This window comes from Oryctolagus cuniculus, chromosome 12 (genome assembly GCF_964237555.1).
Source record: "Oryctolagus cuniculus chromosome 12, mOryCun1.1, whole genome shotgun sequence".
In the NCBI taxonomy this organism is placed as follows: domain Eukaryota; kingdom Metazoa; phylum Chordata; class Mammalia; order Lagomorpha; family Leporidae; genus Oryctolagus; species Oryctolagus cuniculus.
Window position 1 is genome coordinate 53,622,717 of NC_091443.1, and position 16,072 is coordinate 53,638,788.

Here is a 16,072-nt window from a genome sequence, read left to right on the forward strand (position 1 = left end):
AGCGTTGACTTCAGCCCTCTGGCTGAAGCATGATAATAATTTTTTACTTTTTTTTTTTTTTTTTTTTTTTTTGACAGGCAGAGTGGACAGTGAGAGAGAGAGAGAGAGAGAAAGGTCTTCCTTTTGCCGTTGGTTCACCCTCCAATGACCGCCGCGGCTGGCGCACCGCGCTGATCCGATGGCAGGAGCCAGGTACTTATCCTGGTCTCCCATGGGGTGCAGGGCCCAAGCACTTGGGCCATCCTCCACTGCACTCACTGGCCACAGCAGAGAGCTGGCCTGGAAGAGGGGCAACCAGGACAGAATCCGGCGCCCCGACCAGGACTAGAACCCGGTGTGCCGGCACTGCAAGGCGGAGGATTAGCCTAGTGAGCTGCGGCACCGGCTAATTTTTTACTTTTTCAATAATAAGTACATGCCTGTGCTTTGAGTTTAATTTGACAATAACACTAATTTCTTTGCTTGAGTAGGGTTTTTTTTTTTTTTCAAACTTCTCAATACTTCCAGGTACACAAAGATTCATTTCCTAAAAGGAATTCTTACTGAGGAATCTTAAGGATATTTTTAAATGTAATCTGCCCGACTGGTCAAAGCTCAAAAGTCTGCTGATCTGCTGAGAGGTGGCATGGTGGAGAAAGCTTGACTGGAGTTCCAGCTCATTCACCACCTAACTCTGTAATCCCGAGCCCATCACTTGATCTTCCTCACAGTAATAACATCTAATGTGCTATCTAATTCTAACATTCTGGAGCTCTACTCTATTTCGTACGTATTTCTCAAGATACTAGCTGAATAATGTCTTTTAAAAAGATATGTTGGCCAGCACTGTGGCTCACTAGGCTAATCCTCCGCCTGTGGCACTGGCACCCCAGGTTCTAGTCCCAGTTGGGGCGCCAGATTCTGTCCCAGTTGCTCCTCTTCCAGGCCAGCTCTCTGCTGTGGCCCAGGAGGACAGTGGAGGATGGCCCAAGTCCTTGGGCCCTGCACCCGCATAGGAGACCAGGAGGAAGCTCCTGGCTCCTGGCTTCGGATCGGCACAGCTCTGGCCGTTGTGGCCAATTGGGGAGTGAACCAGCGGATGGAAGACACCCCCCCCCCCCCGCCTCTCCTTCTCTCTGTGTAACTCTGACTTTCAAATAAATAAATGTTTTTAAAGAAAAACTAAATAATTACAGAGCAGGTTAAAAAAATGTGGAAATTGAATAATCTCTGAGCCCTTCCATGAAGAATCCTTTCTTCTCTTTCAGCTTCTACTTCTCAAAGTAAACCTGTTCTCCTTAGGCAGATGTTGGGAGAGTGGAGTTAATCAGGCTCCCTCGCTGTCATGGCACCCAGCAAGCCTGAAAACTAGTATGCTTTCTGCTAGTCATAGAGCCCAGACACCGATACAGTTCTGCCCTGCAGTTTCTTGGCAACCTGCCATTGTTGTCTGTAAAGCATATGTAAGAAGCTGAGGGCAGAGCTGGCTGCAAATCTCTTTTGCATGTGTTTCTTGTGTGCTTTCACTGCCATTGCAAGTATACAGAGGTATGAATCCCCCAAAAGGCTCTGAAGTGGTTCCATGGCCTGTCAGAATTGGAACCCGGGGGCCGTACTGTGGCACAGTATGTAAAGCCTCTGCCTGTGGCACTGGCATCCCATATGGGCATTGGTTTGGTTCAAGACCCAGCTACTCCACTTCCAATCCAGCTCCCTGCTAATGTGCCTAGGAAAACAGTGGAGGATGGCCCAGGTGCTAGAGCCCCTGCACCCAGATGGGAGACCTAGAGGCGGCTCCTGGCTTCAGATCGGCCCAGGTCAGGAATGAACCAGTGGATGGAAGGTATCTCTCTCTCTCGCTCTCCCTCTGTAACTCTGCTTTTCAAATAAATAAATAGATTAAAAAAGAAGAAGCTGCTGCTCCTGGCTTCAGATTGGCTCAGCTCTGGCCATTGTAGCCATCTGGGTAGAAAACTAGTAGATGAAAGACCTCTCTGTACCTCTGTCTCTCAAATAAGTAAATAAACCTTTAAAACAAAATAAAAAACAGAACGGAATCTGAACCTGTCCTTCTTGGAACTGAACTGCTACAAAAGAGCAGATTTATCGACAGGCAACACCGCTCAGGCTGGGCATAAATCACAGTGTACAGTGAATACGAGAGCAAGAGCTAAGCCAGGGATTTGAGTAAGAGAAAGAAGTGCTGAGGCGAGTCACCACTGACAGCAAATCAAGAAAAGAATCCGTTCGTCAGACTTGCATTCGCAGGTCATGTTATTGCAAATGCTTAACTTGCATTTCCCATAAGGCTCATTAAAACTGGGTTTTTAACCATGGCCACAGCCACTGCGCACAACTGCTATTTTTTTTTTTTTTTTTGACAGGCAGAGTGGACAGTGAGAGAGAGAAAGGTCTTCCTTTGCCGTTGGTTCACCCTCCAATGGCCGCCGCAGCCGGCGCACCGCGCTGATCCGATGGCAGGAGCCAGGTGCCTTTCCTGGTCTCCCATGGGGTGCAGGGCCCAAGCACCTGGGCCATCCTCCACTGCACTCCCTGGCCACAGCAGAGGGCTGGCCTGGAAGAGGGGCAACCAGGACAGAATCCGGCACCCCGACTGGGACTAGAACCCGGTGTGCCGGCGCCACTAGGCGGAGGATTAGCCTAGTGAGCCGCGGCGCCGGCTGCACAACTTCTATTATTTACACGCAGCGATGCTGCAGGGTACTTACTGCTTTGGGACATTTCTCAGATACGGGTGGCACCACGACGTCATCACTGTCTGTCGTCTGTGCTTCACTGACTTCAGAAGCTTGATCACAGGATTCTGCATCTGCCATGGGAGAGGCTGGAGTCAGTTTCAAAGCTCTGTCTAGCCCGCGCAAAGACCCGGGGCCCACATCTCTGATCCACTGAAGAACCGAACCCTCTCTTTCAAAGGTTCGCTTATTCAGAAGCTTGCCAAACTACAGAGGCTTGCTTCTGGGGGAAAAGGGGGGGGGGGGAGGCAAAAGAAGAAAGAACAGAAATGAGGAAGGGAGACAGGGAGGAAGTCTCTTGTAGTGGCTGAAGAAAGTGATGACGCAGAGGAAAAGCGGTGAAATCAGGTGTGGCAATTGATGGCTTCAAATAGTCTCTCCCACCCACTGAGTTCTTACAATGTGACCTTGACACTTCTATTGAGAGGGGAGGTCTATGCCACCTCCCTTTCCACTGACATGGGTTTCTGTGACTGCTTCAACCCAGAAGATGGCAGGAGTGACTGCTATGTGACTTCTATGCCACGCACTTACGCCTTGTCTTCAGACTCGCTGTTGGACCCTGGCCACTCAGCCGTGAGGAAATCCAAGCAACGTCTAGAGGGTGCACCTCAGAGCAGCTGAGGCTTCAGGCCTACAGCTGCTGCTGTGCTCCCAAATGGCAGCCGGAACCGATTGGGCAGCCGATAGAGTGAGGCATCTTACCAAAGAAATCCCTCAGGCCCCTGGCTAGGTTACCACACTGGATGCCATGTGAAGGAGAAGTGACCCTTACCCATGAGACCTGCCCAAATTGCACATTAGTGACCCAAAGTAATGACCATTGTCATTTTAAGTCACTAAGGTTTTATTTTGTTTTAATTTCCATGGCTTCATTTGCTATTAAAATAATAACTTTGTAACTGAGTGAGTGGAGCTGGTGCTGTGGCATAGCGGGTAAAGCCACACTGCCCATGTAGGTGCTGGTTCAAGTCCCAGTTGCTCCACTTCCAATCCAGCTTTCTGCTGTGGCCTGGGAAAGCAGTGGAAGATGGCCCAAGTGCTTGGGCTCCAACAACCACGTGAGAGACCTGGAGGAAGCTCCAGTCATTGTGGCCATTTAGAGAGTAAATCAGCAAATGAAAGAGATCTCTCTCTGCCTCTCTGTAACTCTGCCTTTCAAATAAGTAAATAAATCTTAAAATATATATATATATATATATATATATATATATATACACATATATAACAATGAGTTAGGAAGCTTTGTTCCTTCTATTTACTGACATACACTGAAAAGTCAGCATCATTTTTTCCTTAAATATTGATAGTATTCACTAATGAAGTCATCTGGGCCTATATATATATTTTTTAAGATTTATCCATTTATTTGAAAGGCAGAGTCATAGAAAGACAAAGACAGAGAGAGAGAGAGAGGGACTCCATCTACTGGCTCACCCACAAATGGCCTCAATAGCAAGAGCTGAGCCCATCCAAAGCCAGGAGCCTCCTCCAGGCTTTCCACGGGGGTCCTTGGGCCCAAGAACTCGGGTCATCCTCCACTGCCCTCCCAGGTCACAGCAGAGAGCCAGATCAAAAGTGGTACAGCTAGTACTAAACGAGTATCCACATGGGACACTGGCACCACAGGCACCAGCCCTCCATAAATTTAAGGATTTATTTTGTTTATTGGAAACAGTTACAGAGAGCGGTTGAGAGAGAAAGGCCTGGGTTTTCTTGTTGTGGAGAACTTCTAATTCCCAGTTCACTGTTTTTACTTCTTATAGGTCATCATAATCTGTTTATTCATGAGTCAGTTTCAATAATTTTTTTTAAAAGGTTGAGGCAGGTCTGATCCTCATTGGTTGACCTTCTTATTTTTATTTTTTTATTTTTGACAGGCAGAGTGGACAGTGAGAGAGAGAGACAGAGAGAAAGGTCTTCCTTTGCCGTTGGTTCACCCTCCAATGGCCGCCGCGGCTGGCGCACCGCACTGATCCGATGGCAGGAGCCAGGAGCTTCTCTTGGTCTCCCTTGGGGTGCAGGGCCCAAGCACTTGGGCCATCCTCCACTGCACTCCCTGGCCACAGCAGAGAGCTGGCCTGGAAGAGGAGCAACTGGGACAGAATCCGGTGCCCCGACTGGGACTAGAACCTGGTGTGCCGGCGCTGCAGGCAGAGGATTAGCCTATTGAGCCGCGGTGCCGGCCAGTTTCAAAAATTTTAATCTTCTTAGGAACATGTCTAAGTTGCTTGCATAAAGTTGTTCATAATATTCTTTTACACATTCATCCTCGGTTTTGCTGTGCCTTCACTCCTTTTTCCTTAGTCTGCCTACCAACTGCCCATTTATTGCTTCTCAGCTCCTTCATTGCCTGCTCGGCAATCGTAAGGCTGAGCTCTGTAAATATTTCTCCTTTGTGAAATGGCACCATGTGAAGCTTTGCCAACAGAGGGCACTGAAGAATCACTGGAGGAGGAGAGGGTTTCTCTTCCGATTCCTGTCTGTTTATTTGGGCAGGATCCCGGAGCAGATATGAATTCCTGCAACCCAGGGCTTGGCGACAGTTCCTGTGGCCAGTAGGCTCATGACACCTCCCCACAGGTAGTTCACAGGTACCTTTGGGAGCGGGGTGGAGGTGAAATGCACCTGGGTTGGCCCTTCTCCTTGTACAGTTTACTCCCAGCATCTCAGGTACATCCACAGCAAACTTCTGTGCCATTCAGCGAGATGTAACTGCACATTCGCAGTGAGGCCTGGATATCAACCCTAAAGGAGTTGGCTCCAGATCTGTGTCTTCCTTGGGTGCTCAATCACAGCTCTGTATTCCTCAGAGTTACCTTTACTTCTTAGTAGTCAGTCCCCTTGTTATAATTCTTTATACTAATCTCTTCAAATGACTACATAGCTTCTCTCTCCTGGCTAGATCTTAACTACTGTAGTCATTCTAGATGTAGGCTGACCTGCAGCCATACCGCTCTGAACGTGTCCCATCTCGTCTAGATCCAGGCTTATCAAGCCTGTCTATCTTCTCATTTTCTCCATTCTTTTCTGTTTTCGATTTCACCGATTTCTGCTCTATAACTGGCTCAGCTCCAGCTGTTGCAGCCATTTGGGGAATGAACCAGCAGATGGAAGACCTGTCTTTCTGTCTTTCCTTCTCTCTGTAACTCTGCCTCTCAAATAAATAAATCATTAAAAAAAAAAAAAAAAGGCAGAGACAGATCTTCCATCTGCTGGTTCACTCCCCAAAAGGCCTTAATAACCAGGGCTGGGCCAGCTGGAAGCCAGGAGCTTCTTCCAGGTCTCCCACATGGGTTGCAGGGGCTTAAAGACTTGGGCCATTTTCTTCTGCTTTCTCAGGTGCATTAACGGGGAGCTGGATGGAAAGAGGAACAGGGGACTCCAACCAGCACCGTTATGGGATGCCCACATTGTAGGCGGTCGGCTTTATCTGCTATGCCACAATGCTGGCCCATCTGCTTTCATTTTCATACATTTCAACATAATTGCTAATATTCCTTAGTATTTCTTCTTTGATACATGGGTTTTTTACAAGTGTGTAAGTTACATACTAAGTATTTTCTATTGTCTGAATTAACAGAAATTCATGGCTGCTCTAACACAGTTTCACAAACATGGTAAACAAGATTAGCCTCCGAATTTTCTGGCCTCAATTCCACGATTAAGGTGTTGGCTACTTCATGCTTCCTCTAAAGGATCTAAGGGACAATCCAATCTTTCCTGTGTTCCTTACCTTTCCAGTTTCTGGTGGCTCCAGGCGATGGAACAAAGATGTAAGCCTCAGAGCCATTTTGTCTCCTTGTCCGAAAACAGATCCAATCCCCAAGGGACTCTCTAGCCCCTGCATTCTTTCACAACCAGCTCAATTCCACGCCTTGTATTTTCCCCAACCCACCCTCTGCTTTCTTTTCCAACTAAGGCCCACCAAATTTGAAAAGCCCCCAAAAAGCTTGTACAAACCAGAGCAGCTCTGCCACTGCCCACCCTTTTAGACCCTTAGGTACTAGAAGCTATATAAATCCCAGCCTGCCTGAGATGGCACAAGTAAACTACTTGGGCCCCTGCTACCTACATGGGAAACCAGAAGAAGCTCCTGGCCCTTGGCTTCGGCCTGGCCCAGCCCTAGCCATTGTGGCCACCAGCAGATGGAAAATCAGGCCTTGTTTCCTCTCCTCCTCTCCTTCCCTCCCTCCTTTGTTCTTTCCTTCCTCTCCCTTTCTGTCCCCCTCCCTCTCTCTGTAACTATGCCTTTCAAATAAAAAAATTTAAAAAATTAAAATTAAAAAAAAAAACCTGCCTCCATGTCACATTGTGTCCTTCTCTCCTGTGTGTGTCTCTTACAAGACATTTGTCACCAAATTGAAGGACCACTGGATAATCTAGGATGATCTCAAGATTGTTAACCTAATAGCATGTGCGAAGACTTTCTTTTTAAATACCATTTGCAGGTTCTGCAGGACACAGACATATCATCAATCCACTATTTTTTTATCTATTATCCACTATTATTTATCTTTCATCCATCATTCACCTATTCTTAAAATATGATTCAGTTTTTTAAAATAAAGTTTATCTGGGGCTGGTGCTGTGGCATAGCAGGTAAAGCTGCCGCCTGCAGTGCCAGCATCCCATATGAAAGCTGGTTCAAGTCCCAGCTGCAATACTTCTGATCCAGCTCTTTGCTATGGCCTGGGAAAGCAGTAGAAGACAGCCCAAGACCTTGGGCCCCTGCACCCACGTGGAAAAACCCGGAGGAAGCTCCTGGCTCCTGGTTTCGGATGGGCACAGCTCTGGCCATTGCAGCCAATTGGGGAGTTAACCAGTGAATGGAAGAGCTCTCTCTCTCTCTGCCTCTCTCTCCTTCCTTCTCTGTAACTCTTTCAAATCTATTTTTATTTTATTTGAAAAGCAAAGACAGAGTTCTCCTATTTGCTAGTTCACTCCCCAAATGCCTGCAACAGGCAGGTTTGAACTAGGTGGAAATCAGGAGCCAGGAACTCAAACTGACTTTCCCACATGGGTGGAAGGGACATAAGTACTTGGGTAATCAATTACATTGGGAGGAAGCTGGAATGGAGAGCAGGACAGGAATTCAAACCCAGGTACTTCGACATGGGATGTGGATATCCCAAGTGACAGCAGGACTGCTGTGCCAAATGCCCATCAATTTAAATCCTGAAAATATTTAAAATGCCACAAGCTGATGTTTTTGTTTCATACACTCATTTACGTTAATCCATATTCTTTGCATTTAACTCCTTGCTGCATCTTTGTGTTTCCTTCTGGAACAAATTTCCTTCAGCCAAAAGAACCACCTTTGCATTCTCTTTAGTGTATGACATAGTGGCAAACACTCCATTCTGGTTAGTCTGAAAATGTCTGTTTTGAAAGGAGATATTTAGTGGGTGGTGATTCCTTAATTGGCAGTTACCCGCTTTCTTTCAAGCACACTGGCTTCTGGCTACAGTGGTAGCTCTGACAAGTCAGTTACTCGTTTTACTTGATGTACCAAGGACTGGCTTTCTCTTTTGATTGGATACTTTTAATATCTGTTTGGTTTTATTTTCTACATTTTTATTATTACATGTCTAAATTTGAATTTATTTTTACTGATCTTGCTGGAGTTTCATTTCATTGGATCTTAATATTCTTGATTAGTTTTGGGAAAATCTAAGTCATTATCACTTTAAATATTGTTCCTGTCCCCCTTATTTCTCTTCTCCTATACCTTTTTTTTTTTTTTTTTTTTTTTTTGACAGGCAGAGTGGACAGTGAGAGAGAGAGACAGAGAGAAAGGTCTTCCTTTTGCCGTTGGTTCACCCTCCAATGGCCGCCGCGGCCGGCGCGCTGTGGCCGGCGCACCGCACCGATCCGATGGCAGGAGCCAGGAGCCAGGTGCTTTTCCTGGTCTCCCATGGGGTGCAGGGCCCAAGCACCTGGGCCATCCTCCACTGCACTCCCTGGCCACAGCAGAGGGCTGGCCTGGAAGAGGGGCAACCGGGACAGAATCCGGCGCCCCGACCGGGACTAGAACCCGGTGTGCCGGCGCCGCTAGGCGGAGGATTAGCCTAGTGAGCCGCGGCGCCGGCCCTCCTATACCTTATTAAGTGTAGCTCAAACTTCATTTCATCCTTTATGTCCCTTTCCTTTTTTTCCTATTTTCCATCATGTTGTACAGAGAGAGAGGGAAAGACAGAGAGGTCTTCCCTCTGCTGGTTCATTCCCCAAACGGCCACAACAGCCAGGGCTGGGCCAGACTGAAGCCAGAAGCTTCTTCCAGGTCTCCCACATGAGTACAGGGGCCCAAGCACTTGGGCCATCTTCTGCTGCTTTCCCAGGTGTATTAACAGGGAATTACTGGCACTCAACCTGGCATCCATAGGGGATGCCAGCATTGTAGGCAGCAGCCTAACCACTATTCTACAACGCCGGTCCCTCTAATTTGTTTGTGTGTGGTTTTTTTTTAAAGATTTACTTTATTTATTTGCAAGACAGAGTCACACAGAGAAGTAGAGACAGAAAGAAAAGTCTTCCATCCAGTGGTTCACTCCCCAAATGGCTGCAATGGCCAGAGCTGCACCCATCCGAAGCTAGGAGCCAGGTGCTTCTTCTGGATCTCCCACACGAATGTAGGTGCCCAAGGACTTGGGCCATCTTCTAACTGATTTCCCAGGACACAAAAGAGCTGGATCAGAAGAGGAGCAGCCAGGACTAGAACCAGCATCCATATGGGATGCCAGCACTTCAGGCCAAGGCTTTAACCCGCTGTACCACAGTGCCAGCCCCAGCTCTCTAATTTGTTTTCAACCCATTTCTCTCTGTAATAAATTTCTGTATGTAATTCTTAAATTTCTTAATTTCTATTAGTTCATTTCCAAATTTGTAGGATATTTTGAAAACATTTTGTAATCGATTCAGGCAAAACACACACACATCATAAAAAGGTGCCAAAATTATTAAATAAATTTGGTGAGAAACAAGATATTTACATAGTCTTGGGATATCTTCTCATATCACAGATAATAATTAATTACAAAAGAACAAGTGATGGACCGGTTCTAGTCCTGGCTGCTCCACTTCCAATGCAGCTCTCTGCTATGGTCTGGAGAAGCAGTGGAAGATGGCCCAAGTCCTTGGGCCCCTGCACCCATGTGGGAGACCCAGAAAAAGCTCCTGGCTCCTGGCTCCAGATCAACCCAGCTCCATCTGTGGTCACTTGGGGAATGACCCAGGGCATGGAAGACCTCTCTCTCTCTCTCTCTCTCTCCTCACTTTCTTTCTCTTTCAATTAAATAAATCTTTAAAAAAAAAAAATGATAGGAAAACCTGGCAGACACTTAGACACTTTCAACATTACCAATAATGGGACAAATTGACACACACCCAATTGTGAGACAGTGAGAAGGATACAACATCACAACATCCCTTCTGGGACATTCTTGTGAAAAAAAAAAAAAAAAAGAAAAGAAAAGAAAAGGGAGGGAGGGAGGGAGGGAGAAAAGGGAGGGAGAGAGAGAGAGAAAACAGAACTAGAATCTAATTGTGAAAAAACACCACACAAGTCCAGATGGAGGCATGTTCTACAGAACAACTTGCCTGTGCTCCTCAAAAATGTCAATATGGGGCCAGCACTGTGGTGCATCGGGTAAAGGCGCCGCCTGCAGTGCCAGCATCCCATATGGGTGCCGGTTTGAGTCCCAGCTACTCCACTTCCAATCTAGCTCTCTGCTATGGCCTGGGAAAGCAGAAGATGGCCCAAGTCCTTGGACCCCTGCGCCCGCATGGGAGACCCCGAAGAAGATCCTGGCTCCAGCCCTGCACCATTGTGGCCAATTGGGGAGTGAACCAGCGGATGGAAGACCTCTCTCTCTGCCTCTCCTCGTCTCTCTGTGTAACTCTTTCCAATAAATAAAAATTAAAAAAAGACTGCATCTTAAAAATGTCAATACCATAAAAGAAAAAATTCCCAGTTAAAGGAAACTAAAAAGGGAAATGACTAAACCTGATGTGGGATTGTGGATTGAATAAAGTGGGGAAAAGGCTGCTTTTCATGGACATTACTGGTGCAACCAACAAATTCTGACAGTGGACTGGACTCATTAGGTAATAACATTATCCTTGTTAAGTTTGACAAATCTGACAAATGTACTGTGATTATATAACATAACTTCCTTTTTCTTAGAAAAAATTAAATATAGTTTGCAACATATTCTCAAATGTTCCAGAACAAAATGATAAACAGTGACAACCTGTTGAAAAAGTTAAATTTGGGTAGGGAATTTTGTGAATTTTTTCCCCCTATTTGTGTAGCTGTTACGTAAGTTTGAAATCATTCTGGGAGCAGTGCTGTGGCATAGTAGTGGGCTAAGCCTCCACCTGAGGTGCCGGCATGCCATATGTGGGTGCCGTTTTTTTGTCCTGGCTGCTCTTCTTCAGATCCAGCTCCCTGCTAATGCACCTGGGAAAGCAGTAGAAGATGGCCCAAACCCTTGGTCCCCTGCACCCACGTGCAAGACCCAGAAGAATCTCCTGGCTTCAAATAGGCGCAGCTCTGGCCATTGCGGCCAACTGGGGAGTGAACCAGCAGATGGAAGACCTCTCTCTTTCTCTGCCTCTGCCTCTCTCTGTGTAACTCTTTCAAGTAAATAAGTAATTCTTTTAAAAAAAAAAAAAAGAGAGAGAAAGAAAGAAAAAAAGGAAGTCTTGTGGCTGTTTCTGTGGCAGAGAGTAAAGCTGCCTCCTACAGTGCTGGTATCCTATATGGGCGCCAGTTTGAGTTCCATCTGCTCCACTTTCGATCCAGCTCTCTGCTATGGCCTGGGAAAGCAGTGGAAGATGGCCCAAGTCCTTGGGCCCCTGCACCCATCTGGGAGACCTGGAAGAAGCTCCTGGCTTTGAATCAGCCCAGCTCTGGCCTTTGCGGCCAATTGGGGAGTGAACCAGCAAATGGAAGACCTCCCTCTCGCTCTCTCTGCCTCTCCTTCTCTGTGTAACTCTGACTTTTAAATAAATAAGTAAATCTTTTAAAAAAAATAAGTCTTTACCTTAATTTTAAAAATTGGGTTAATATCACAAAGGAGCCAATTATGCTCCTTCGTAATTCACAAGACTGGAGCAATTAGCATTTTATAAACACTAGCCAGCTTAGTCACCTAGCTTTGAGAATTCTAGCATTGGTCGGCCTGACCATTAGACTTGTAACATGAAATTGGGCCCAGGGTCTTGTGTACTAGCTTCCCATAAAAGATTTAGCACTGCAAGACGAAGGACAAAGGTAAATATCTGGCTTGGTAACGTAATTAAGGTTATGTAGGAAAATGAGAGGACAATACCAGTTATAGGATGCAGGGATTCCTTGCACTTCGGTGCTGACTGAGAGGACATGGTCTCCTCTGTGTGCTGGCTTGTAAGACCATCATCTTCGGTGATCTTAAGCCCTGAGAACTTCAACTCAGTGTAGTTCACCTGCTTCAGAGTAAGAAAAACAATAGTGTATCACTGGTAACATCTTGGTTTTCTCTCTCTATATATATATATTTGCTCTCTTCACTTTTTATAATGTGGTATTTGCTTTAAAATAAATATACACATACATACAATACTAAGGTTCTAAACATAAATTGTAGAGCATAAAATATGCTGAGTTAAATTATATGAAAATGAACAGTCCAGGGGCTTCATTAATCTACTTGTGCTTGTGGAAACAGATAGCTATGATTATTGCCTGTCTTGTGTGTCTGCTTCTGCTTCTGCTTCTGCCTCTGAGAATAACACACCTGAGGACACTACAACCCATATTTTAGTTCTTCAGGGTTTCTTACTTGCAACGTATTCCCATTTAAGATGTTACGACTAAGATACTCCATCCTGTTTTTTCCTTGGGCACCTATTCTTTTGCCATGTTTTCTTCTTGAGTAGGTGGCAACCTGGTGTTCCTTTTCCTTTCTTTCTCCCACCTGAGGAAGTTTTCTCTTTACGTGATACTGGCCAGCTTCAATGGGAATCTCGGCAGATGTCACCTGGTTCTGGACAGAAGGTCAGAGACAGCCTTACAAGGCGACCTCGATACACAAGAAAGGGATCTGTGAACTTGCAGTGGACTTCATTCTTCTCCTGCCACAGAGCTAAGAGTCTCTCTCTCACTCTCTCCTCCCCTCAAGAAAACCCAGGATTTCGGCTCAATCAATGTCTCAGGCATTATGAGGGGTGGAGGTTAAGTTTGCATAACACCTGACATTCACAGAAGGAATTTAACTCCAAGGCTAACACTGTCACCAAATCTGCTCAAGATTGGCAGAGATCTGTTACCTGGGGAGTCCTGGAGAGCTACCTGTGGAGGAAAGGCAGGCTTTTCCTCTTCAGACAAGATCTCTAAACCACCCTTGGTGTCCCTTTCCTCATCCTGTGCTTCTGCTTTCAGGACGGTCTCAGGAGGTAGGTAGTGTGACTTCCAATCCAGGTGCACTTGGATAGTTCCATTGGGTTTCTCTGCAGGGTCAGTGAGGTTAAAATCCCCTGGGAGGCACATGAACATTAATTAATAAGACCTGATCCCATGAAATAGGCAAGTGAGTATTTCTTGTACAGTTCTATTTTCTCCTTTTTATTTCACCATATTTTGTTAGTAACTAATTAATACCCACCAAATAATCAGGATGATAACATATTCAGAAGTAACATAAAACAGCAGTGTAGTGACAGGGGAGGGAAGGGTCTGTACAGGTTTCAGGAAGAGATAAAGGACGTAGAGAGGAAAACAGCTTGCTTGTCATCAGTCACCTACCCAAGAGATAAGATGGTATGATGATTGCTGTTATCAAAGGCTTACTATGTCTTAGGTATACCAAGCAAAGCATCATCTATACTCCAGTGAGCCCAAGAAGGCTTAAGCAAGATGTCTTTTTCCAACTGTCAGGCTGCCGATTTGTAACACCAATGGCAGAGAGCTCACTCTGTCTCTCCTCTTTGGCACAGTGGTGAGTGGAAGTGTCAACCTTTCCTTCCTTCCTTCCTTCCTTTTTCCTTATTATTTTTTTCTTTTTTGAAGCAGTGTCAGGATGAGGAGCACATACTTCCTGGAGCACACAGAAGCTTGTTAAACATGGTTGGCACCAGCTGTACCAATCCACACATCCTAGTAAGGGAATGCGTACCCCTGCCTCACCCTCCTGGGACTGTAGCCAGAGAGCTGACCTCTCCTACATGCATCCCACAACCCCAGGAATGAAGATAAGACAAGATAGTGTGGAGCTGAGCTCTACACTGAGGAAAAAATAAATCCAATTAATTTGCCTTTGTCATGGTCTGATGTGGAAGTCTCTAACTTGTGTCTAATGTTTAAAAGACTTGAGAGAAGTATGGGGGAGTGGAAGGTCACAACTTATTATCAAATAGCTAGTCATGCATCAAGAAACAACAGGCCTCCTGCCAAGACAAACACTGGGAAACACTGCAGAATGCTAGTTTGTTCCGAGACAGAGGTATCGATTTTAGGGGGGTTGGTCTATCAACTTGAAACTTGTGCAAGTTGCTGAAAAGCAGCAGCAGGCAACAATTTCATGGAAGAAGTGAGGCTCTGTAGCTCTTGACAATAGTTTAAAGTCCTTTCTGTAGATTTTAAGACTGCTCCAAGCAAGTACACAAAAGTAGAATCAAGACAGAGACGACATTGGGGAAAAGGCATGAAGATGGGACAACCTCAAACTCCCACCTTTTACAGATTGGTTCTGTGCAAGAGGCAGCAAGGGCACCTGAGCTCGGCCAAGGTACAAGCCAGGCTCTGACTCTTCATCATCAAACACGTAGATGGACAGGGCCTCTCGCCTCAGATATTGATCCAGGTCAGAGGTGACAAGCACGGGGAACCGAGCCTGGTCTCTAAAGTAGGGACTGTTACTGGCTGGAATGATGGCAGTGTCGTGGTCGGAGAAGGTGAAGAAGCGGTACATGACATACGGACTGGGCTGAGTTCCCAGCTGGCGACCCCGGAGGCCACAGCACCTGGTGATTTCAATCCGCAGCTCATTCTGAGGTTGCCAAGCTTTTGATCTGGACTGGAAAGATGTTGGTCTTGGGTTGAGGAAAAAGGGCAGAGCAAGATCATCGTGGTAAGTGAGGACCAACCCCACTCCGGGTGAGGTAGAGCTAGGACTCTGAGAACTGTTAGCCTGACTGGGCTGCAGGCAGATCTAATGACCTTCCCCTCCCTGCAAACTGGCTCTGGTGGTCACTTGAGGGCAATGCTAGCACTCAGGCCTCATCTTCAAGGGTGGTACACAGAAGCTGCCGTGTTCACGGCAAGGAAAGACAGCCAGCTCCAAGGCTTGGTTTCATTTGAAACTCAAGCTTGCTCAAGGGAAGAATCTGGACTAGCTGTGGTGTTTTTCTTCTTTCATTCACACTCAGAACACATACTGGCAGTGGAAGATGGATCTGTTCGCATGAGCTTTTGACTAGGCTCATTTGAGCTGCATGGGGACATCTCACCTCATCCTCCTTGGCCTCCCAGGCTCCAGGTACACTGGCCGACAGGTAGGCCTGGGCCTTCTTTCGTTTATTGCATGCCAGTTGGCTGCGTCCTATGGGGAAGTGCAGTCTCATCCAGTACTCTAGCACCCCAAAGTCTTCTCCACCAACTCCTGGGGTAGCAGAAAGTGCAAAAGGCATGGAGAATACAGAGGGTGTGGCAAGGACCAAGAATAAAGGCAGAGGAAGAAAATGGGAAGCCACCAGAAGGGCATGTGCAGACTCAGGAAAATTCTGCATTGGTCTCAGGGGTTACAGGAAGCCAATAGTACTTACTTACCAGTAAGTGTGACCGAGCCATGGACTTTCTCCACGGTCTCTAGCACTCTGTCAAAGCAAATCCATCCGGTTGCAAGGGTGTGGTGTTCACTGGCCACAGCCTGGTGTAGATCAAGATGGGCTGAAGCCCCTTGGAGGTAGTGCAGGAAAAGGGAATCCATCTCTACCACATACTGGGAGGTGAAGTCGTAGCAGGGCTGCGGCCCCACAGAGAGTGGCGTACAGTGAGTTTCAAAATCATAGAAGGAATAGGTGCAGAAAGTAGTAGGGCGGGCGTCTCCAGCCTGAGCCAAGGCAGCAGATGTCAGGAAGGCCTGGTGGATGTGTAGTTCGAAAAGATTGTCACTCTGACGCAGCAAGGAAACATCCGCTCTCTCCTCATCTCCAAGGGCAGGCAGGGTTTTTAGACTTACTGACATTTGTCGAGTGCCATAGGCAATGTCTTTGAGCTGCTCTAGAGGGAACAGAAAACTGTCTATCCATTAAAGGGTCGGGAGCTCTTCCTTAGAGGAAAGAAGGTTGGAAAGAAG

The 16,072-nt window shown here is 46.5% G+C and overlaps 1 protein-coding gene across 12 annotated transcripts in view; it reads right to left on the minus strand.

The window, feature by feature from the left end:
- Positions 1–16,072, minus strand: part of RPGRIP1 (RPGR interacting protein 1) — a 92,918-nt gene that overhangs the window by 19,296 nt on the left and 57,550 nt on the right. For 5 of the 12 annotated variants that reach the window (XM_070053919.1, XM_070053918.1, XM_070053917.1 and 2 more), the window contains 7 exons: positions 15,544–15,996; positions 15,225–15,376; positions 14,449–14,791; positions 13,069–13,253; positions 12,560–12,763; positions 12,071–12,206; positions 2,709–2,809 (listed from right to left, as the gene is read on the minus strand). In XM_070053919.1, coding sequence (XP_069910020.1) covers positions 2,709–2,809; positions 12,071–12,206; positions 12,560–12,763; positions 13,069–13,253; positions 14,449–14,791; positions 15,225–15,376; positions 15,544–15,996 — 1,574 coding nt within the window. The remainder of the gene's footprint in view (positions 1–2,708; positions 2,810–12,070; positions 12,207–12,559; positions 12,764–13,068; positions 13,254–14,448; positions 14,792–15,224; positions 15,377–15,543; positions 15,997–16,072) is intronic. The other 7 variants (XM_070053920.1, XM_070053923.1, XM_070053926.1 and 4 more) reach the window with 4 other exon arrangements.